Raw genomic sequence first — 18,525 nt, 5'->3', positions numbered from 1 at the left:
ATTCGACTATTTCAGACACATTTATAAAATCGAGCACACAGCCCTGCAATCTCCATAGACAACCATTGACAGTATACTTGCATTACTGAAGTGCACAGTGACTTTCAACGTGGCATCGTTATAGGATGCCACCTTTCCAACAAATCAGTTTATCAAATTTCTGCTCTGCTAGAGCTGCCCTGTCAACTGTAAGTGCTGTTATTGTGAAGTGGAAACGTAAAGGAGCAACAACGGCTCAGCCACGAAGTGGAAGGCCACACAAGTTCACAGAATGGGACCGCTGAGTGCTGAAGAACATAGCGAGTAAAAATCGTCTGTCGTCAGTTGCAATGTCAGCACAAGACCTGTTTGATGGAAGCTTCATGAAATAGGTTTCCATGGGCGAGCAGCCGCACACAGGCCTAAGATCACCATGCACAATGCCAAGCGTCGGCTGAAGTGCTGTAAAGCTCACCGCCATTGGACTCTGGAGCAGTGGAAATGCATTCTCTGGAGTGATGAATTACGCTTCACCATCTGGCAGTCCGAAAGACTCATCTGAGTTTGACAGATGCCAGGAGTATGCTACCTGACCTGACTGGGGCAGTTTTCGGTTCAGGTTCGGGATAGGCCCCTTAGTTCCAGTGAAGAGAAATCTTGACGCTACAGCATACAATGACATTCTAGACAATGCTGTGCTTCCAACATTGGAACGCTGACTGCGAGCCAGCCCTAATCGCCCAACATCAGTGTATGACCTCACTAATGTTCTTGTGGGTGAGTGGAAGCAAGTCCCCGCAGTACTGTTCCATCTAGTGGAAAGCCTTCCCAGAAGATTGGAGGCTGTTATAGCAGCAAAGGGGGGTCCAACTCCATATTAATGCCCAAGATTCTGGAATGAGATGTTCAATGAGCAGGTGTCCACATATTTTTGGTCGTGTGGTGTATTTCAAAATTGCCTTTTGAATGTAATACGCTACGGTACAGTAAATTACAGGAAGTTTTCACACCCATCAAAATGGACTGAAAATCCCATTTCCAAACTTTCTATCCCATGTGTGATCAAAACATTGATGCAAAAAAGTATGCATTGTTAATATAAAATGACACTTTAAAATCATAACAGGAACTAGTTTTAATCAAGCCTGTCTTGATAATTTGGCCATAGGCTCTCATCAACATCACAGGTCCTCAATGTTCCACCACCTGGGGAAAAACCTTTAGGCATGGTGAATCTAAGCCCTACATACTGTCGGTCTGGATTGATGTCTTTGCATGCCTCATCCATAGCCTGAAAGAGGGTGACACACTCATAGGGAAGGCAATCATACACCTTCCACCTGTTTTGTAATCTTATATGGTATTTTACAGTATTGTAGTGTACTTATCTATTGTAGTGGTTGTGTGTGGCTCAGTTAGTAAGAGCACGGCACTAGCAACATCTGAGTTGTGGGTTTGATTTTCACTGGGGTCACATACGAAAATGTGCAGACTCACTGTGGTTACTTTGGACAAAAGTGTTTGCTACGTTTAACGACATACATACATACATACATACATACATACATACATACATACCATACATACATACCATACATACCATACATACCATACATACCATACATAGTACCAGTCAAAAGTTTGGACACACCTACTCACTCAAGGGTTTTTATTTATTTTTACTGTTTTCTACGTTGTAGAATAATAGTGAAGACATCAAAACTATGAAATAACACATATGGAATTATGTAGTAACCAAAAAAGTGTTAAACTAAAATTCAGATTTTAGATTCTTCAAAGTAACCACTCTTTGCACACTCTTGGCATTCTCTCAATCAGCTTCACCTGGAATTCTTTTCCAACAGTCTTTAAGGAGTTCCCACATATGATGAGCACTTCTTGGCTGCTTTTCCTTCACTCTGCAGTCCAACTCATCCCAAACCATCTCAATTGGTTTGAGGTCGGGTGATTGTGGAGGCCAGGTTATCTGATGCAGCACTCCGTCACTCTCCTTCTTGGTCAAATAGCCCTGTTGAAAAACAAATGACAGTTCCACTAAACGTAAACCAGATGTGATGGCGTATTGCTGCAGGATGCTGTGGTAGCAATGCTGGTTAAGTATGCCTTGAATTCTAAATAAATCAGGAACAGTGTCACCAGCAAAGCACCATCACACCACCTCTCCATGCTTCACAGTGGGAACCACACACATGCAGAGATCATCCGTTCACCTACTCTGCTTCTCACAAAGACTCGGCGGTTGGAACCAAAAATCTCAAATTTGGACATCTTGGCCCAATCAAGTTTCTTCTTATTGGTATCCTTTAGTATTGGCTTCTTTACAGCGATTCGAACATGAAGGCCTGATTCAAGCATTCTCCACTGAACAGTTGATGTCGAAATGCATCTGTTACTTGAACTCTGTGAAGCATTTATTTGGGCTGCAATTTCTGAAGCTGGTAACTCTAATATACTTATCCTCTGCAGCAGAGGTAACTCTTCCTTTCCTGTGGCTGTCCTCGTGAGAGCCAGTTTCATCATAGCTCTTGATGTTTTTTTTGACTGCACTTGAAGAAACTTTCAAATGTTCCGGATTGACTGACATTCATGTCTTAAAGTAATGATGGACTGTCATTTCTCTTTTCTTATTTGAGCTGTTCTTGCCATAATATGGACTTGCTCTTTCACCAAATAGGGCTATCTTCTGTATACCACCCTACCTTGTCACAACACAGAAGACAAAGAACAGTGAGACACAGGCTTAAATCTTAGACACACGGAAGGTAGGGTGAATACGGAGGGTACGGGGTAACACAAGACGGACAGCAGTGGAACTCAGGACTCTGGAGATGGGAAAGAACCAATGAAACGAGGGGACAGTTTGACGGACTCTACCCGAAGGGGCAGGTCCCGTGTGGACAACCATACCTTCTGCCCAATGCTGTAGCGAGGAGTTGGGGTTCGGCACCAGTCCGCTTATAGCCGCCCTGGCTCTTCTCCAAGTACGTTGACAGCGGCAGACAAACATCTGGGCCGAGGGTACGCTGACCTCCTGCTCTTGTTCAGGGAAGAGTAGAGGCTGATACCTCATGGAGCACTCGAAAGAGAGTCCTGTGGAGAGTCCCGTGGAAGAACTGGGAAGAGTGTTCCGGGCATACTCCACCCAGACCAGTTGGCGGCTCCAGGTAGTGGAGTTGGTCTAGACCAGGCACCTTAAGGTGGTCTCCAGGTCTTGATTGGCTTGCTCCGACTCATCATTAGTTAGGGGATGGAATCCGGATGACAGGCTGGCCGATGACCCAAAACTGAGACGAGAACTGAGGACACTGTTCGGAGACCATGTCTACTGGGAGTCCATGGACCCGGAAGACATGCTGCACTATAAGCTGGGCCTTCTCCTTGGCAAAAGGTAGTTAGGGGAGAGGGATGAAATGGGCAGCCTTTGAGAACTGGTCGACTTCCATCAGAATAACAGTGTTGCCATCAGACGGAGGGGGCCCAGTGACAAAGTACAGAGATATATGAGACCAAGGACGTGGAAGGAATGGTAGTGGCTGCAGTAAGCCAGAAGGAGCTTGCCGTGGAGTCTTGTTTTGAGCACACACAGTGCATGTGGTGACGAAGGCAGAGACTTCAGGGACCATTGTGGGCCACCAGAAACGTTGTCGAAGGAATGCTAGTGTACCCTGGATGACAGGTCAGCCTGGAGGAATGAGTCCATTCCAGGACCCGGGACCGGACTGGATTAGGGACAAAGAGCCGGTTAGTCAGCCCCCCTTCGGGTCCAGGCTAGGAGCGTTGTGCCTCGAAGGTTCTCAATACCCCAATCCACAGTGGCAGCAAGGCATGGGGTAGGGAGAATGGTTTCAGAGGTCGAGGGTGTGGCAGAGGAACTGTATAGGTGTCAGGCTTCACATTCTTTGACCCTGGGCAGTAGGAGATGGTGAAGTTATATCTGGTGAACAAGAGGGGCCACCAGGCCTGCCTGGAGTTGAGGCGCTTGGCTGTACGGCGATATTCCAAGTTTTTATGGTTGGTCCAGACCAGGAATGGCTGCTCTGCTCCTTCCAGCCAGTGCCTCCACTCTTCCAATGTCATCTTCACTGCCAGGAGTTCTCGGTTGCCAACATCATAGTTCCTTTCAGCAGGATTGAGACGATGGGACAGGAAGGCACAGGGATGAAGCTTCTGGTCCTGGGAAGATCCCTGGGACAGGATGGCCCCCACTCCAACATCCGAAGCAACCACTTCCACCACAAATTGATGCGAGGGGTCCGGATGCATGAGGATGGGTGCTCTTGTGAACCGATGCTTCAAGTCCACAGAGGCTTTGCTGACAGCTGGAGACCATTTGAACAGTACCTTGGGAGAGGTGAGTGTCAAGAGGGGGACCGCCAGGGTGCTGTAACCCCAAATGAAATGGCAGTAGAAGTTTGTAAATCCAAGAAATTGTTGAAACTGCACCCTGGACGTTGGTTGAGGTCAATCCACTACTGCTTTCACCTTTCCAGGATCCATCTGAACATTGTCCTCAGCAATGACATATCCCAGAAAGGTGATTGTAGAGCGGTGAAACGCACACTTCTCGGCTTTCACAAACAGTTGGTTCTCCTGGAGGCGCTGAAGGACCTGTCTGACATGAAGAACATGTTCTTGTGCAGATCGGGGAAAAAGCAGGATGTCATCAAGGTACATGAACACAAACCGTTTAGCATGTCCCGAAGCACATCATTATCCAAAGCCTGAAAAACAGCGGGGGCCTTGGTGAGTTCAAATGGCATGACCTGGTACTCAAAATGTCCACTGGCTGTGTTGAAGGCTGTCTTCCACTCTTCCCCCTCGCGTATCTGAACCAGGTGGTAGGCATTTAGAAGGTCCAACTTAGAAAATATCGTGGCCCCCTGGGGAGGTTCAAATGCCGAGGAGAGGTAGGGGGTAAATATTCTTGACAGTAATGTCGTTAAGTCCCCAGGGGTCAATGCACGGACGCAGGTTCTTGTCCTTCTTCTCCACAAAGAAAAACCCTGCACCGGTAGGAGATGCAGACGGACGGACGGCCCCAGTGACCAGAGAATCCTCTATGTACTCCTCCATAGCTTTGGTCTCTGGTCCGGACAGAGAATACAACAGACCCTGAGGTGGTGTAATGCCTGGGAGAAGGTCAATAGCACAGTCATAAGGATGGTGTGGGGGAAGGGAAGTAGCACATGCCTAACTGAAGACCTCCAGGAGGTCATAGTACTCAGTGGGAACAGCAGAGACATCCACAGTCTTGCTAACGTTCTGAGGAAGACGACTTGGGGAAGGCTGTGCTGCTTGAAGGCAGTGGGAATGGCAAAATTGGCTCCAACCCAGGATGGAGCTTGTGGTCCAGTCAATCACAAGATTGTGTTTTTGTAGCCAGGAAAATACCAAAACGACTGGAACATGGGGAGATGCAATGAGGAGGAACTGTATGGTCTCACTGTGGTTACCAGAAACCTGTATTTGAACGGGCACAGTAATATGGGTGACTTCCCCTATAGAGCGGCCGTGGGCACAGAGAGAGGCACAGAGAGAGGCTGAGTGGGAATACCAAGCTCAGAAGCTATCGTGGCATCCATATGACATTCATCAGCCCCAGAGTCAATGACCACTCAGAGAGACTTGGATTGGTCTCCCCATAGCACAAGCACAAAAAAGGGTGTGCAGGTGATGGGAATTAGGGAACTCCCAGTCTAATTCACCATAGCACTGGTACCCACTCGAGACAAGGGTTTCCTAACAGGACAGGTAGCTATAAAGGGTCCTGCCCATCCACAGTGCAGAAAACAATTACTGTTCATCCTCCGTGAGTGTTCCCCAACTGATAATCTAGCTCTTCCCAACTGCATAGGCTCAGGAGTATCCAACTCACCCATCGCAGATTCACGGGAGTGCTCAGGTGGCTTCAAATTCTCTCGGAAAAGCTTCCTTAGGAAACTTCATAGATTCAACGAGCCATAGCGGGTGCACCAGTGTGCCCGAGACCAGACCTCCTCTCACTCATACGTTCCATTAGGCGTCCATCGATTTTTATGGTTAGAGCGATAAGGGAGCTGAGGTCCACCGGTAATTCCCGAAGATAATTAGTGTAGATAATTATCGGAAAGAGACTCCTGGTATCCGGCGGCCAACGTGCGAAAATCAACCGCGTAGTCTGCCCCACTAAAGGGGTTTTGACGTAAGTCAAGCAGTTTACTGACCACCTTTCTCCCAGATACTGGAGACTAAAATACCTTTCTCACCTCTGCCATAAATTCCTCCAGATGACCACAAATGGTATATTGTTGCTCCCAAACTGCCGTAGCCCAGGAGAGCGCCCTTCCCAACATTAGCGTGATGATATATACGCTATCTTGGATTGATCTGAAGGAAACGAAGATGACTATAGCTCAAAAATAAGTGAGCACTGAGAAAGAAAACCCTGGCAGGCACCAGGATTCCCCGAATATCGCTCTGGAGGAGGTATGCAGGGTTCTCAGGGAGCCGGGATAGTCTGTACCAACTCACCACAGAGAGGGAAAAAATGACTGGGTGATTGGGTTTTTTCAGAGGTGGCAGCATCCAGAACAGGCAAGGGTCAAAACTGGGAGGACTAGAAAGGAGGACTAGAAACATAGCAAAGGCAGGAGTACAGGAAAACCACTGGTGGACTTGGAACATACAAGACAAACTGGCACAGAGAGACCGGAAACACAGCGATAAATATACTGACACAGAGAGACACAGGGATAAATACACTGGAGAAAACAAGCGACACCTGGAGGGGGTGGAGGCAATAACGAGGACAGATTAAACTGTTCAGGGTGTGACAGTACATCTCTGATCTTGTCAATATCTGATATTTTTTTATTTACTGCGAATATAATCAGAATAGTCATCATCATAATAGTACATTAAAGTATCATACTTTATATGTTAATACATTACAAACATACATTTTCATTATGTAGTTCTCAAAATCTGTCCTAGACCAACCAATTTAAAGTCTATAGGTTTACCAAACGGTTAAGGGATTATAAATTAAGAGCGGTCGGATTAAGTAATTGTGAAATGTATTTGAACAAATGAGAAGACTCAAGGATGAGAATATCAACAGTAATGCGAGCATTGCATTGTGAAAAGCAATTACTCTCTATGAACATGTGAAACATTCAACTAGATGAAACACTGATTAAGTTTGGTGAAAAAGTGACTGCACGATTTTGTGTGTTGTACTCCAGTCTACTGAAAATGTGCTTAGAGGTTTGAAATGCCTTTTTGATAAATCGCTCCTGAGTTTTGTACTAGGTGTTGTAAAAATGTACCATATACTTGTGACAATTGCATACAAAAAACTGTACGATTCTAATCTTGCTTTCCTCTTGGTCCATCATAGTTCCTGTTTGCAATCTTGAAACACCCATCAAAATAACTGGAGAGCACTTGGCCGCAAAGGAAGGTTCCTGCATTACAATCAAATGCACTGTTACCAGCTTGATAAAACATGAACAAGATCAATGGTTTTGGATGAAAAATGCAAAGTGGAATGACATCAAGAAGGACTTCACTGGCACAATTGTAATCAGTAACATGAAGGCCCAAACCCCTGCCCCTGAATTTGCAGACAGAGTAAAGTACATTGGTTCTGTGAATTTTGGACATGTCACACAAAGCGACTGCAGCCTACTCATCAACAACCTGGAAAAGACTGACAGTGGGATCTACACATTCAGATATATAGGAAAGAATGACAAATGGATGACTGAAGCAGGTCTGAATCTTACAGTTGAAGGCAAGTTCACCTTACAGATACATCTGGATATCAATTTCCAATAATAATCCAAATAATCACCGCTATTCGATGTGTTCAACAGTGTTGTAATGTACCATATGGTGTTCTGTCTCTGTCTCGTGTCTTGCCACTGTAGATGACCCGTGCCAGGTTAGAGTTCAGAAGTTGAACCATTCAACAGTTATAGAGTCTGCGCCTGTGACCTTTCGATGCTTCACGTCAGGGGCATGTGGATCACACCTAGAGTTCACAGGGCTTGGTCAGACCGTAATGCCTGTTCACACCTACGATGGTAACCGTGTAAGCAGTGCGGTCAGCTTTAATGCTAGCTGGCAGGATGATGGGAGGGTGCTCTCCTGTCAACCACAGGGGACCAAAGACCAGTGTGTGAGCAAGAGCATCAAGCTGACGGTTGAATGTGAGTTCATTACTGACTTTCTAGTTCAAACTGTGTTTATCGAATCGCGGAAGTTCAGCGTTACAGCGTGATTGACATTTAAAGGCAATGTTCCTGTGTTAGCAGAGACTGCATTCACGGTAAACGCTGCATATGTCGTCTCAAATCGGGAATTACCTTTAAATTTATATCCCACAATCTGTACCACTTCAGCGACACAGATAGAGTAAAGCGCTTGATTAGCCTTATCATAACCATTGCATTGTTTTTGTTTCAAACCTTTTTTACTACAAAGAAATTACCCTACTAATTTGATTTGATGTTTTGTGCATCTTGTTTTCAGAGTTGAGCAATTTCTATGATCACTTGACTTTTTTGTCTTCTCTTTAAAAGATGCCCCTAAGGAGACAACGGCAGTTGTAGATTTGTCAACTGTAAAGGAAGGACAGCCTGTCACCCTCACTTGTTCCAGCAGAGGGCACCCAAATGCTACTTACTCCTGGTTTAAAGACAGTCAAAAGATCAAATTCAGTGGAACAGAACTGTTGATCCGATCTACCACATCTACACACAGCGGGAATTACTACTGCGAAGCTGCAAACCAACATGGGACCCACGACTCTAACGTTGTTACAATCAATGTTAAATGTGAGATATTCCTTATTTGTGTCGTCCAGATATACATTTTGTATCATAGGGAAATGCAATCGAGGAAGAATTCATTTAAATCATGTTTTAGGACCGTCTCTATCTCACATCCATGCTCATATACATTGTGGAATTGACTTTGTAATACATGACAATGAAGGCAGCCGACACAGTTTTTATTCAATTGGAATACTCTTCTCTTTCAGATGCTCCTGTCGGAGTGCACATTGAAACAAATAAGGATCGATCTACAATCAAAGAAGGAGACAAAATCAAATTAACCTGCGTGGTGCAGAAAAGCAACCCTGAAGCACATTCATGGTCTTGGTTCAAAGACAACAAAAAAATAACCAATGCTTTAAAGGAGTATACCTTCAGTAGTGTACAGCCAGATGACGGAGGACGTTACTCCTGTGAGGCGAGGAATGATGTTGGCAGGGGAAGGTCATCATCAGGATATCAGATAACGGTTTCCTGTACGTCTTTTGTCGCTTGAGCTTGTTCAAACACTGTACAGGGAACAACAATTATCAATTAAAATGGTATGCTGAATGTCAAATTCTTACATCCATCCAATATCAATATCAGGAACTACTCAATAATATACACGGTGCTGAATAAATGAATATACAGTACCAGTCACAAGTTTGGACACACCTAGTTATTAAGTTTTTTTTTGTTTTTACTATTTTCTACATTGTAGAATAATAGTGAAGACATCAAAACTATGAAATGGCACGTGTGGAATCATGTAATAACCACAAAAGTGTTAAACAAATCAAAATATATTTTATATTTGAGATTGTTTAAAGTAGCCACCCTTTGCCTTGATGACAGCTTTGCTCACTCTTGGCATTCTCATAGCCTGTTTCATGAGGTAGTCACCTGGAATACATTTTAATTAACAGGTGTGCCTTGTTACACGCTAATTTGTGGAATTTCTTTCCTTCTTAATGCGTTTGAGCCAATCAGTTGTGTTGTGACAAGGTAGGGGTTGTAAAGAACATAGCCCTATTTGGTAAAAGACCAAGTCCATATTATGGCAAGAACAGCTCAAATAAGCAAAGAGAACGACTGTCCATCATTACTTCAGGACATGAAGATCAGTCAATCCGGAACATTTCAAGAAATGTTAAAGTTTCTTCAAGTGCAGTCGCAAATACCGTCAAGCACTATGATGAAACTGGCTCTCATGAGGACTGCCACAGGAAAGGATGTTACCTCTGCTGCAGAGGATAAGTTCATTAGAGTTAACTGCACATCAGTTTGCAGCCCAAATAAATGCTTCACAGAGTTCAAGTACCAGACACATCTCAGCATCAACTGTTCAGAGGAGACTGCATGAGACCGCGTGAATCAGGCCTTCATCGTTGAATTGCAGCAAAGAAACCACTACTAAAGGTCAAGAAACACGAGCAATGGACATTTGACTGGTGGAAATGTGTCCTTTGGTCTGTGGTTCCCAGCATGGAGTAGGAGGTGTGATGGTTTGGGGGTGCTTTGCTGGTGACACTGTCGGTGATTTATTTAGAATTCAAGGCACACCTAACCAGCATGGCTAGCACAGCATTCTGCAGCGATACGGCATCCCATCTGGTTTGCGCTTCGTGGGACTATTGTTTGTTTTTCAACAAGACAATGACCCAACACACCTCCAGGCTGTGTAAGGGCTATTTGACCAAGAAGCAGAGTGATGGAGTGATGCATCAAATGACCTGGCCTCCACAATCACCCAACCTCAACCCAATTGAGATGGTTTGGGATGAGTTGGACCGCAGGAAAAGCAGCCAACAAGTGAACAGGATTTTTTTATTTTAACTAGGCAAGTAAGTTAAGAACAAGTTCTTATTTACAATGACGGCCTACCCCGGGAAAATCTTAACACCGCTCGGCCAATTGTGCGCCGCCATATAGGACTCCCAATCACAGCCGGTTATGATACAGCCTGGAATCAAACCAGGGTCTGTAGTGACGCCTCTAGCACTGAGATGCAGTGCCCTAGACTGCAGCACCACTTGGGAGCCCATACATGGGAAGTCCTACAGGACCAGGTGAAGCTGGTTGAGAGAATGCCAAGAGTGTGAAAGCTGTCATCAAGGCAAAGGGTGGCTACTTTGAAGAATCTAAAATATATTTTGATTTGTTTAATACTTTTTTTGGTTACTACATGATTCCATATGTGCTAATTCATAGTTTTGATGTCTTCATTATTAGAAAATAGTAAAAAATAAAGAAAACCCTTTGAATGAGTAGGTGTGTCCAAACTTTTGATTGATACTATATATATATATATATATATATATCTGTTATCTTTTGCAGATGTTCCAAGAAACACTCACATCACCCAAAGCGGAGGTTCCCACGACAACCAGGTGAAGGCAGGCTCTCAGCTATGTCTCACCTGTGCGGCTGAGGCCCATCCTGCCCCCAGTGTCTACACCTGGTACCACCATAGTGGAGTATTACCACATAGACTAAGCTCCATCACAGGCCCCAAACATACCCTACTCTTGGTTAGGGTGGGCATAACAGACGAGGGGTGTTACATTTGTAGGGCCACCAATATCATCGGCACGGGACAGAACAGCAGCATGTCATGCTTCCGTGTTCTATGTGAGTATTATTCATCACAGCTGTAAAAGCTGTTCTTATTGTATAAATGCATCCAGATCTCATATCATAGCCTCCTCTTACTCTGTATCTGAGCACTGCTGAGCCCATTTCACCTCTCAAAAAGAACAGCTAATTAATAGATTAATAGATTAATAGATGTCATAGAAGATATTTTGGTTAGCTTATTCATGATGATGTTTTACACATGGCAGCCTCTGTGTTCATGTTTGTGTTCATATTTGAAATGTGTATGTTGTATCTACAGTCCTCTCTGACAAACATTTGAATAGGTACAATTAAATATTTGAATAGGGGTTTCTTTTCAAAGCTCTCCTCCTCTCTACAGATGGCCCAACCAAACCAGTGCTTTCTATGGTGCGCACGGCCCAGGAGGGCCACCTGGTTAGTATCAACTGCACCGTGCAGAGTTTCCCAGACTCTAAGCTCACCCTGACATGGACTCCCCGTCCCTCTGTCTCACCTATGTCTGGCTCCCTTCTTCAAATGCAGCCTCAACCAGTTCTTGGGTTCCTCCAGCATTCTACCAATGTTGTCCGGGGTTCTTTTAATGTTACATTCCTGCAAGGAGGGGTTTACACCTGTCGAGCCCAGAACTCTGAGGGGAGGAGCAGCACAGAGGAGGAGCTGGAGATTACATGTGAGTACAATGCGTCATCACCGTCATCATCCTTCTATTATTATTATTATGATGAAATAGTCAAACATGTTTGATTTCCAAGATAAACATTTTCCATGATGCTTTCTCTGCTATGACACCTACAGACAGCCCCAAAAATGTGATGGCCTCTGCTCACCCTGACAATGTCCTGACTGAAAACAGCCAGCTGGTTCTTACCTGCACGGCTCGTTCCAACCCCCATGCCACCATCTACACCTGGATCCAGATCAGCGCAGGAGAGACCAGGGTAGTGGGGCTGGTCCAGAAGTTGACGGTGATGTCCACAACCCCATCCCATAGTGGATGGTACAGGTGCACTGCCCAGAACTCCTTAGGAACTGGGAAATCGGAACAGGTTGAAGTTAAAATCAAGTGTGAGTACATCTCTGTCACCGCTTTATGACAACTACCCATAGGATATACACCCTATGTAGATCCGAGAGGAATTAATAGATATGAATAAGGTGATAATTCCACCTGGCCTATCAGAGGACAAGATGGAGGGAGATGAACCATACTGCTTACTGCAATCCTCTCAGATCTACATTTGGGATCAGCGTCATCCTTTCAAATGGTCCTCTCTAACTTTCTGGAATAAAGACTTAAGTGGTAATTTGTGTAGAGCTTGAATTTATGTTCTTCTAATACTATAACTAAAGACAATTCAACACAAGGAAAATGCAAATGCATATATCTATTCAAATGTATAAGAATCGTTTTCTTCCATTATCTTCCATCACAGATGCTCCAAAGCTCACAAAGGTCATTCACAACATGACCAATAGGTGGCAGAGTGATGGGGGGAGCCCTGTGGCACTGACCTGCCACAGTCACAGTTACCCCCCTGTCGACAGCTACAAGTGGTACAGGCTGGTCGAGGAAAGGGAGCATTTCATCATCAATCACCAGAACATCACTGTCCACCCGGACAAGCCCGGGACGTACTACTGTGTCGCCACCAATGACATGGGGGGGAAAGAATCTGGAAGAGTCGAGCTGTTTCTCAACAGTGAGTGCATAGTGACTGACAGCCACTTTGGAAAATCAATAGAGTACAGAAGTGTGACTTATTCTGACTAACATTTTTACCTCAGTATTTCTATCTCACTTTTGATATTCATCCGAGGCCTACACTCTTAGAAAAAAAGGGTTCCAAAAGAGGTTTTCAGCTATCCCCATAAGATAACCCTTTTTGGCTCCAGATAGAACCCTTTTTGGCTCCAGATAGAACCCTTTTTGGCCCCAGATAGAACCCTCTGTAGAAAAGTTTTCTACCTAGAACCAAATAGGGTTCTTCAAAGGGTTCCCCTATGGGGACAGCCGAAGAACCCTTTAAGGTTATAGATAGCACCCTTCTTTCTAAGAGTGTTGCATATTTCATTCTCCCCCTGATATGTTACCTAAATGTATGAATCAATGATGATACAGGCCTTAAAAACCATCCTTCAAGATGCAAAATGTATTGTATAAATACAGTAAGACAGTATGTAACAACACATAGGTGGCATTGGCATTTAAAGTCACAGTTCCACACAAATTGCCAAAGACTGTAGCCAGAGTTTGAATGGTCCAATATTGATCCATTTCTCTTTATCGTTACTCCTCCCTCTGTTCTCTCATCGCAGGAAGTGTCTTCCATGTCCTCTCTCTCGTCCTTCCTTTCTGCTGTGTTCCGCTTGTTCTTTTACTCATCTTTCTGGTCTACAGGTGAGTCCTCTGTCAACACTTACTCACTTCACTCCTCTTATTTATAAAACACATATATTTCTTAACCATACGTATTGACTACAGTTAGTAATGACTGGAAACTCACCACAACACCGTTTGTGTGAAATATCCACTTTTTGTTTTGCGTTTTTCAGACACAAGCGAATCAAATCGATCCATCAGGGGACACCACATAAACTGCCTTGTTGTGTTCACTTTGGTTTTCTGGTACTGTAACATTTCACAAATACTGCATTATTCTCTTCTATTTATTCTGTAGTTCATTTTGTGAAAATCCCTAGTTAATTGTGTGTGTGTGTGTGTCACTGTCAGGGCTGGCGTAATGGCACAAGTGAGAACCTGGTGAGTGAAGGGGGTGCAGCGGCATCAGACCCCCCGGGGAGCAGCAGAGATCAGCTGTACCACCCAGAGCCCCTGCCCCAACCGCAGCATCCCCATCCCAGCAGGATGTCGGGTCCAGACAGCACGTAAGAGCATCAGACATGGTCTCACACAGACAAGATCACACTGTAGACAAACACACATAAGCACCCACGTTTGCATGCACACGTGCACACACAGAGACACACACGTCTGGATGGGCAGACATACGCAAGTCTCAGTGAGACCATTTAGCAGGCCTCCCTCACATACAATGGGATTCCATTATACTAGTTACTGTGGATCACCACTACTTTCTGTCTCAGTTTGAACATCTAAAGGACGATATAGACCTGTGTCTACTTGTCAGTCTTGGCAGAGTGATTCCATTTTTTTTTCTTCTTTAAAGGTCCACCTCTGACATATACACTGCATACAGTGTTCTGAAGGTACCAGGTGGAAAGCAGGTGAGAGAAATCGAACAGTGTTGTTGAAGGGAGGAAATATGGAGGAGAGAGGCCTTTATATGCTGTATATACTGTAGCTCTACAGTTTACTCAATCAATGACTATTACAATCATTCAGTACGTCAAAAATGCTTGAGCGTAGTGGCAGGTAGCCTAGTTGTTAGAGCGTTGGGCCAGTAGCGAAAGGTTGCTAGATCAAAACCCCAAGCTGACTTTGAGCAAAGCAGTTAATCCACTGTTCCTAGGCTGTCATTGTAAATAAGAATTTGTTCTTAACTAACTTGCCTAGTTAAATATAAACAAATAAGTAGCATATACATTGTACAGTAATGAAGGGATGAACTAACTATTTCAATTCTTGACATTCTCTTTAATGCATTCCATCTCATTTATTCAGGGTCTTTCACCAAGCCATCCAATCAGAAACAAAGATGAACACACTGGACACACGCAAGAACCTGAAGTCAACTATGCGTCGCTGCAATTCAGGGGCCAGGAGATGTAAGATTGAACATTTTTCTGAGAATGTGGGGAAGGCAGATGAAACCAGGATAGGTTCAAATGAAAACCCATCACATTGGCCTCCTGAGTAGGGCAGTGGTCTAAGGCACTGCATCGCAGTGCTAGAGGCGTCACTATAGACCCGGGTTCGATCCTGGGCTGTGGCAACAGGCTGTGACTGTGAGACCCATGAAATGGCGCACAATTGGCCCAGCATTGTCCGGGTTAGGGCAGGGTTTGGCCGGCCGGGATGTCCTTGTCCCATCGTGCTCTAGCGACTCCTTGTAACTTCCGGGTTAAGCGAGCAGTGTGTCAAGAAGCAGTGCGGCTTGGAGGATGCATGGCTCTCAATCTTCACCTCTCCTGAGTCCGTATGGTAGTTGCAGCAATTAGACAAGACTGTAACTACCAATTGGATGTAAATTATAATAATAAAAAACAAATCACTTCACATTTGCAGTGCGGTGTCCATTTTAGGGCACCCCCAGGCTCAAGCCTAACCCTTTGAGGCTGAGGCTGTCCTAAAATCAACACCGTACTACAGTACAGTAGAGAGCATTCTTCAGTCATTCCAAAAGGTGAATGCATATGATGTGGGAAAACATACAAATGACCTCAAATACATTATAAATTGATATTACCCTACCATAATGTAGTAATGTATTGAAACCACTCATGTGAAAATGACTGTAGTAGTCGACCAAAACGTACGTAGGGAAATAACCCAATGAGACAACAGATGTGAGTCAAACGCTTACAATGACACAACTTGTCTTCCAGGGGTAGCTTGGGTCCTAGAGACCAAGCGAGAGAGGATGACGTCTATGCTAAGGTTGGCAAGCCAAAGCTGAAGGAAAAGGTCAGTCAACCGTAATAACAAATGTGTAAACCAAAACAATGGGCAACATCACACATGGGCCCTTATGCCATGAAGTTACACTGTAACGTCATTGATCACCCGAATGTCATTATTCAGCTTTACACTGTAACTGCAGCTAAGATAGGCCTGCATATAATAATGATTGAATTTAAAGGAAGCTAGTCAAATTCTGCTTCAATTGAATTATTTGAATAGTTACTCTGTAACTCTGTAACCACATGAACTCAATATAAAGTTAAAATAAACATTGCGAATGGAAACTTTGAAGTTACAAAACTCCACTGTTACTGAAACGGGATATTGAGGTAAGAGTACACAGAGATCCTGTAAATGACGTAAGATGCACCACAAATAGAATTACATCATAGAAAATGTGTCGTAGGAGAAATACTGATGTAAAAAAAAGCAAGAGGACATTTAGAAGGATGTTTGTACAGACAGTCCAGCAGTAGCAGAAGGGGGTATCACAGCCGCAAAGAAAATGGGAAAATGACTGTGTTTTACTAGCACTTGATAGTTTGGAAAAGGCAAATTAACTCGTACAGCGTTAAGATATTTAATAAGAATAATTAAAAAAATATATATGACTGCCCAAGACAATTAATATTCTCCAGATTTACAAAATAGCAACATTCGAGCTGCTTCATTTGTATGAATCTCTTTCTATATTCAGACTAATAAGTGCAATGACTACGAGAACATTAAGGAAGTGTGTGCTTCGAAGCCCACCATCGAGCCAAACATGGACACGGAGACGGGGAGCAGTGAGGATGACGTGGAGATCAGCTATTCTGAGGTCATGTTCAGAGCAAAGCCAGGACACCAGACAGTCTGTAGTTCTGACCCTCGCCACCATAGGGCAGGCCACAGCAGCAGCTCAGATGAAGAAGACTACACAACCCAGTACTCTGATGTTAAAATATAAGAGGAAGTTTCATTCATAGTCCAAAAAAGGTAGTAAGGTTTGTTTGTAAATAGTTGTATCACACCTACAGTACCAGTCAAAAGTTTGGACACACCTACTCATTTAAGGGTTTTTCATTATTTTTACTATTTTCTACATTGTAGAATAATAGTGAAGACATCAAAATTATGAAATAACACATATGGAATCAAGTAGTAACCAAAAAAGTGTTAAACAAATAAAAATGTATGTTATATTTGAGATTATTCAAAGTAGCCACCCTTTGCCTTGATGACAGCTTTGCACACTCTTGGCATTCTCTCAACCAGTTTCATGAGATAGTCACCTGGAATGCATTTAAATTAACAGGTGTGCCTTGTTAAAAGTTAATTTGTGGAATTTCTTTCCTTCTTAATGCGTTTGAGCCAATCAGTTGTGTTGTAACAAGGTAGGGGTGGTATACAGAAGATAGCCCTATTTGGTAAAAGACCAAGTCCATATTATGTCAAGAACAGCTCAAATAAGCAAAAAAAATGGCAGTCCATCATTAATTTAAGACATGAAGGTAATTTAATCTGGAACATTTCAAGAACTTTGAAAGTTTCCCCAAGTGCAGTCACAAAAACCATCATGCGCTATGATGAAACTGGCTCTCATGACGACACGCTACAGGAAAGGAAGACCCAGAGTTACCTCTGCTGCAGAGGATACGTTCATTAGAGTTAACTGCACCTCACAGCCCAAATAAATGCTTCACAGAGTTCAAGTAACAGACACATTTCATCATCAACTGTTCAGAGGAGACTGCATGAATCAGGCCTCCATGGTCGAATTGCTGCAAAGAAACCACTACTAAAGGACGCCAATAAGAAGAAGAGACTTGCTTGGGCAAGGAACACAAGCAATGCACATTAGACCGGTGGAAATCTATCCTTTGGTCTGATGAGTCCAAATGTGTGATTTTTGCTTCCAACTGCTGTCTTTGTGAGACGCAGAGTAGGTGAACCGCTTATCTCCATATGTGTGGTTCCAATCCGTGAAGCATGGCTGAGGAGGTGTTATGGTGTAGGGGTGCTTTGCTGGTGACACTGTCCCTGATTTATTTAAAATTCAAGGCACGCTTAACCAGTATGGCTACCACAGCATTCTGCAGCGATACACCATCCCATCTGGTTTGCGCTTAGTGGGACTATCATTTGTTTTTCAACATGATAATGACCCGAAACACACCTCCAGGCTGTGTAAGAGCTATTTGACCAAGAAGGAGAGTGATAGAGTGCTGCATCAGATGACCTGACCTCAACCCAATTGAGATGGTTTGGGATGAGTTGGACCACAGAGTGAAGAAAAAGCAGCCAACAAGTGCTCAGCGTATGTGGGAACTCCTTCAAGACTGTTGGAAAAGCATTCCTCATGAAGCTGGTTGAGAGAATTCCAAGAGTGTGCAAAGGATGGCTACTTTGAAGAATATAAAATATATTTTCATTTGTTCAACACTTTTTTGGTTTTTTGGTTACTACATGATTCCATATGTGTTATTTCATTGTTTTGATGTCTTCACTATTGTTCAACAA

At 43.9% G+C, this 18,525-nt stretch overlaps 1 protein-coding gene across 3 annotated transcripts in view; it reads left to right on the top strand.

The window, feature by feature from the left end:
* The window catches only part of si:dkey-24p1.1 (uncharacterized protein LOC556718 homolog), a 30,514-nt gene extending 13,388 nt beyond the window's left edge, over positions 1–17,126 (top strand). For all 3 annotated transcript variants that reach the window (XM_064945500.1, XM_064945499.1, XM_064945498.1), the window contains 15 exons: positions 7,379–7,774; positions 7,911–8,192; positions 8,565–8,819; positions 9,026–9,295; positions 11,139–11,432; positions 11,779–12,090; positions 12,216–12,485; positions 12,854–13,120; positions 13,737–13,818; positions 13,974–14,046; positions 14,152–14,306; positions 14,609–14,666; positions 15,064–15,167; positions 15,948–16,026; positions 16,721–17,126. In XM_064945500.1, the coding sequence (XP_064801572.1) occupies positions 7,510–7,774; positions 7,911–8,192; positions 8,565–8,819; positions 9,026–9,295; positions 11,139–11,432; positions 11,779–12,090; positions 12,216–12,485; positions 12,854–13,120; positions 13,737–13,818; positions 13,974–14,046; positions 14,152–14,306; positions 14,609–14,666; positions 15,064–15,167; positions 15,948–16,026; positions 16,721–16,972 (3,018 nt within the window). In that variant the 5' untranslated portion in view covers positions 7,379–7,509 and the 3' untranslated portion in view covers positions 16,973–17,126. The remainder of the gene's footprint in view (positions 1–7,378; positions 7,775–7,910; positions 8,193–8,564; positions 8,820–9,025; positions 9,296–11,138; positions 11,433–11,778; positions 12,091–12,215; positions 12,486–12,853; positions 13,121–13,736; positions 13,819–13,973; positions 14,047–14,151; positions 14,307–14,608; positions 14,667–15,063; positions 15,168–15,947; positions 16,027–16,720) is intronic.
* The last annotated feature ends 1,399 nt before the right edge of the window (positions 17,127–18,525 follow it).

Source organism: Oncorhynchus masou, chromosome 29, assembly GCF_036934945.1.
Source record: "Oncorhynchus masou masou isolate Uvic2021 chromosome 29, UVic_Omas_1.1, whole genome shotgun sequence".
Lineage (NCBI taxonomy): Eukaryota > Metazoa > Chordata > Actinopteri > Salmoniformes > Salmonidae > Oncorhynchus > Oncorhynchus masou.
The sequence above is the reverse complement of the archived record's forward strand: the minus strand, read 5'-3'. Positions and strand labels throughout refer to the sequence as shown.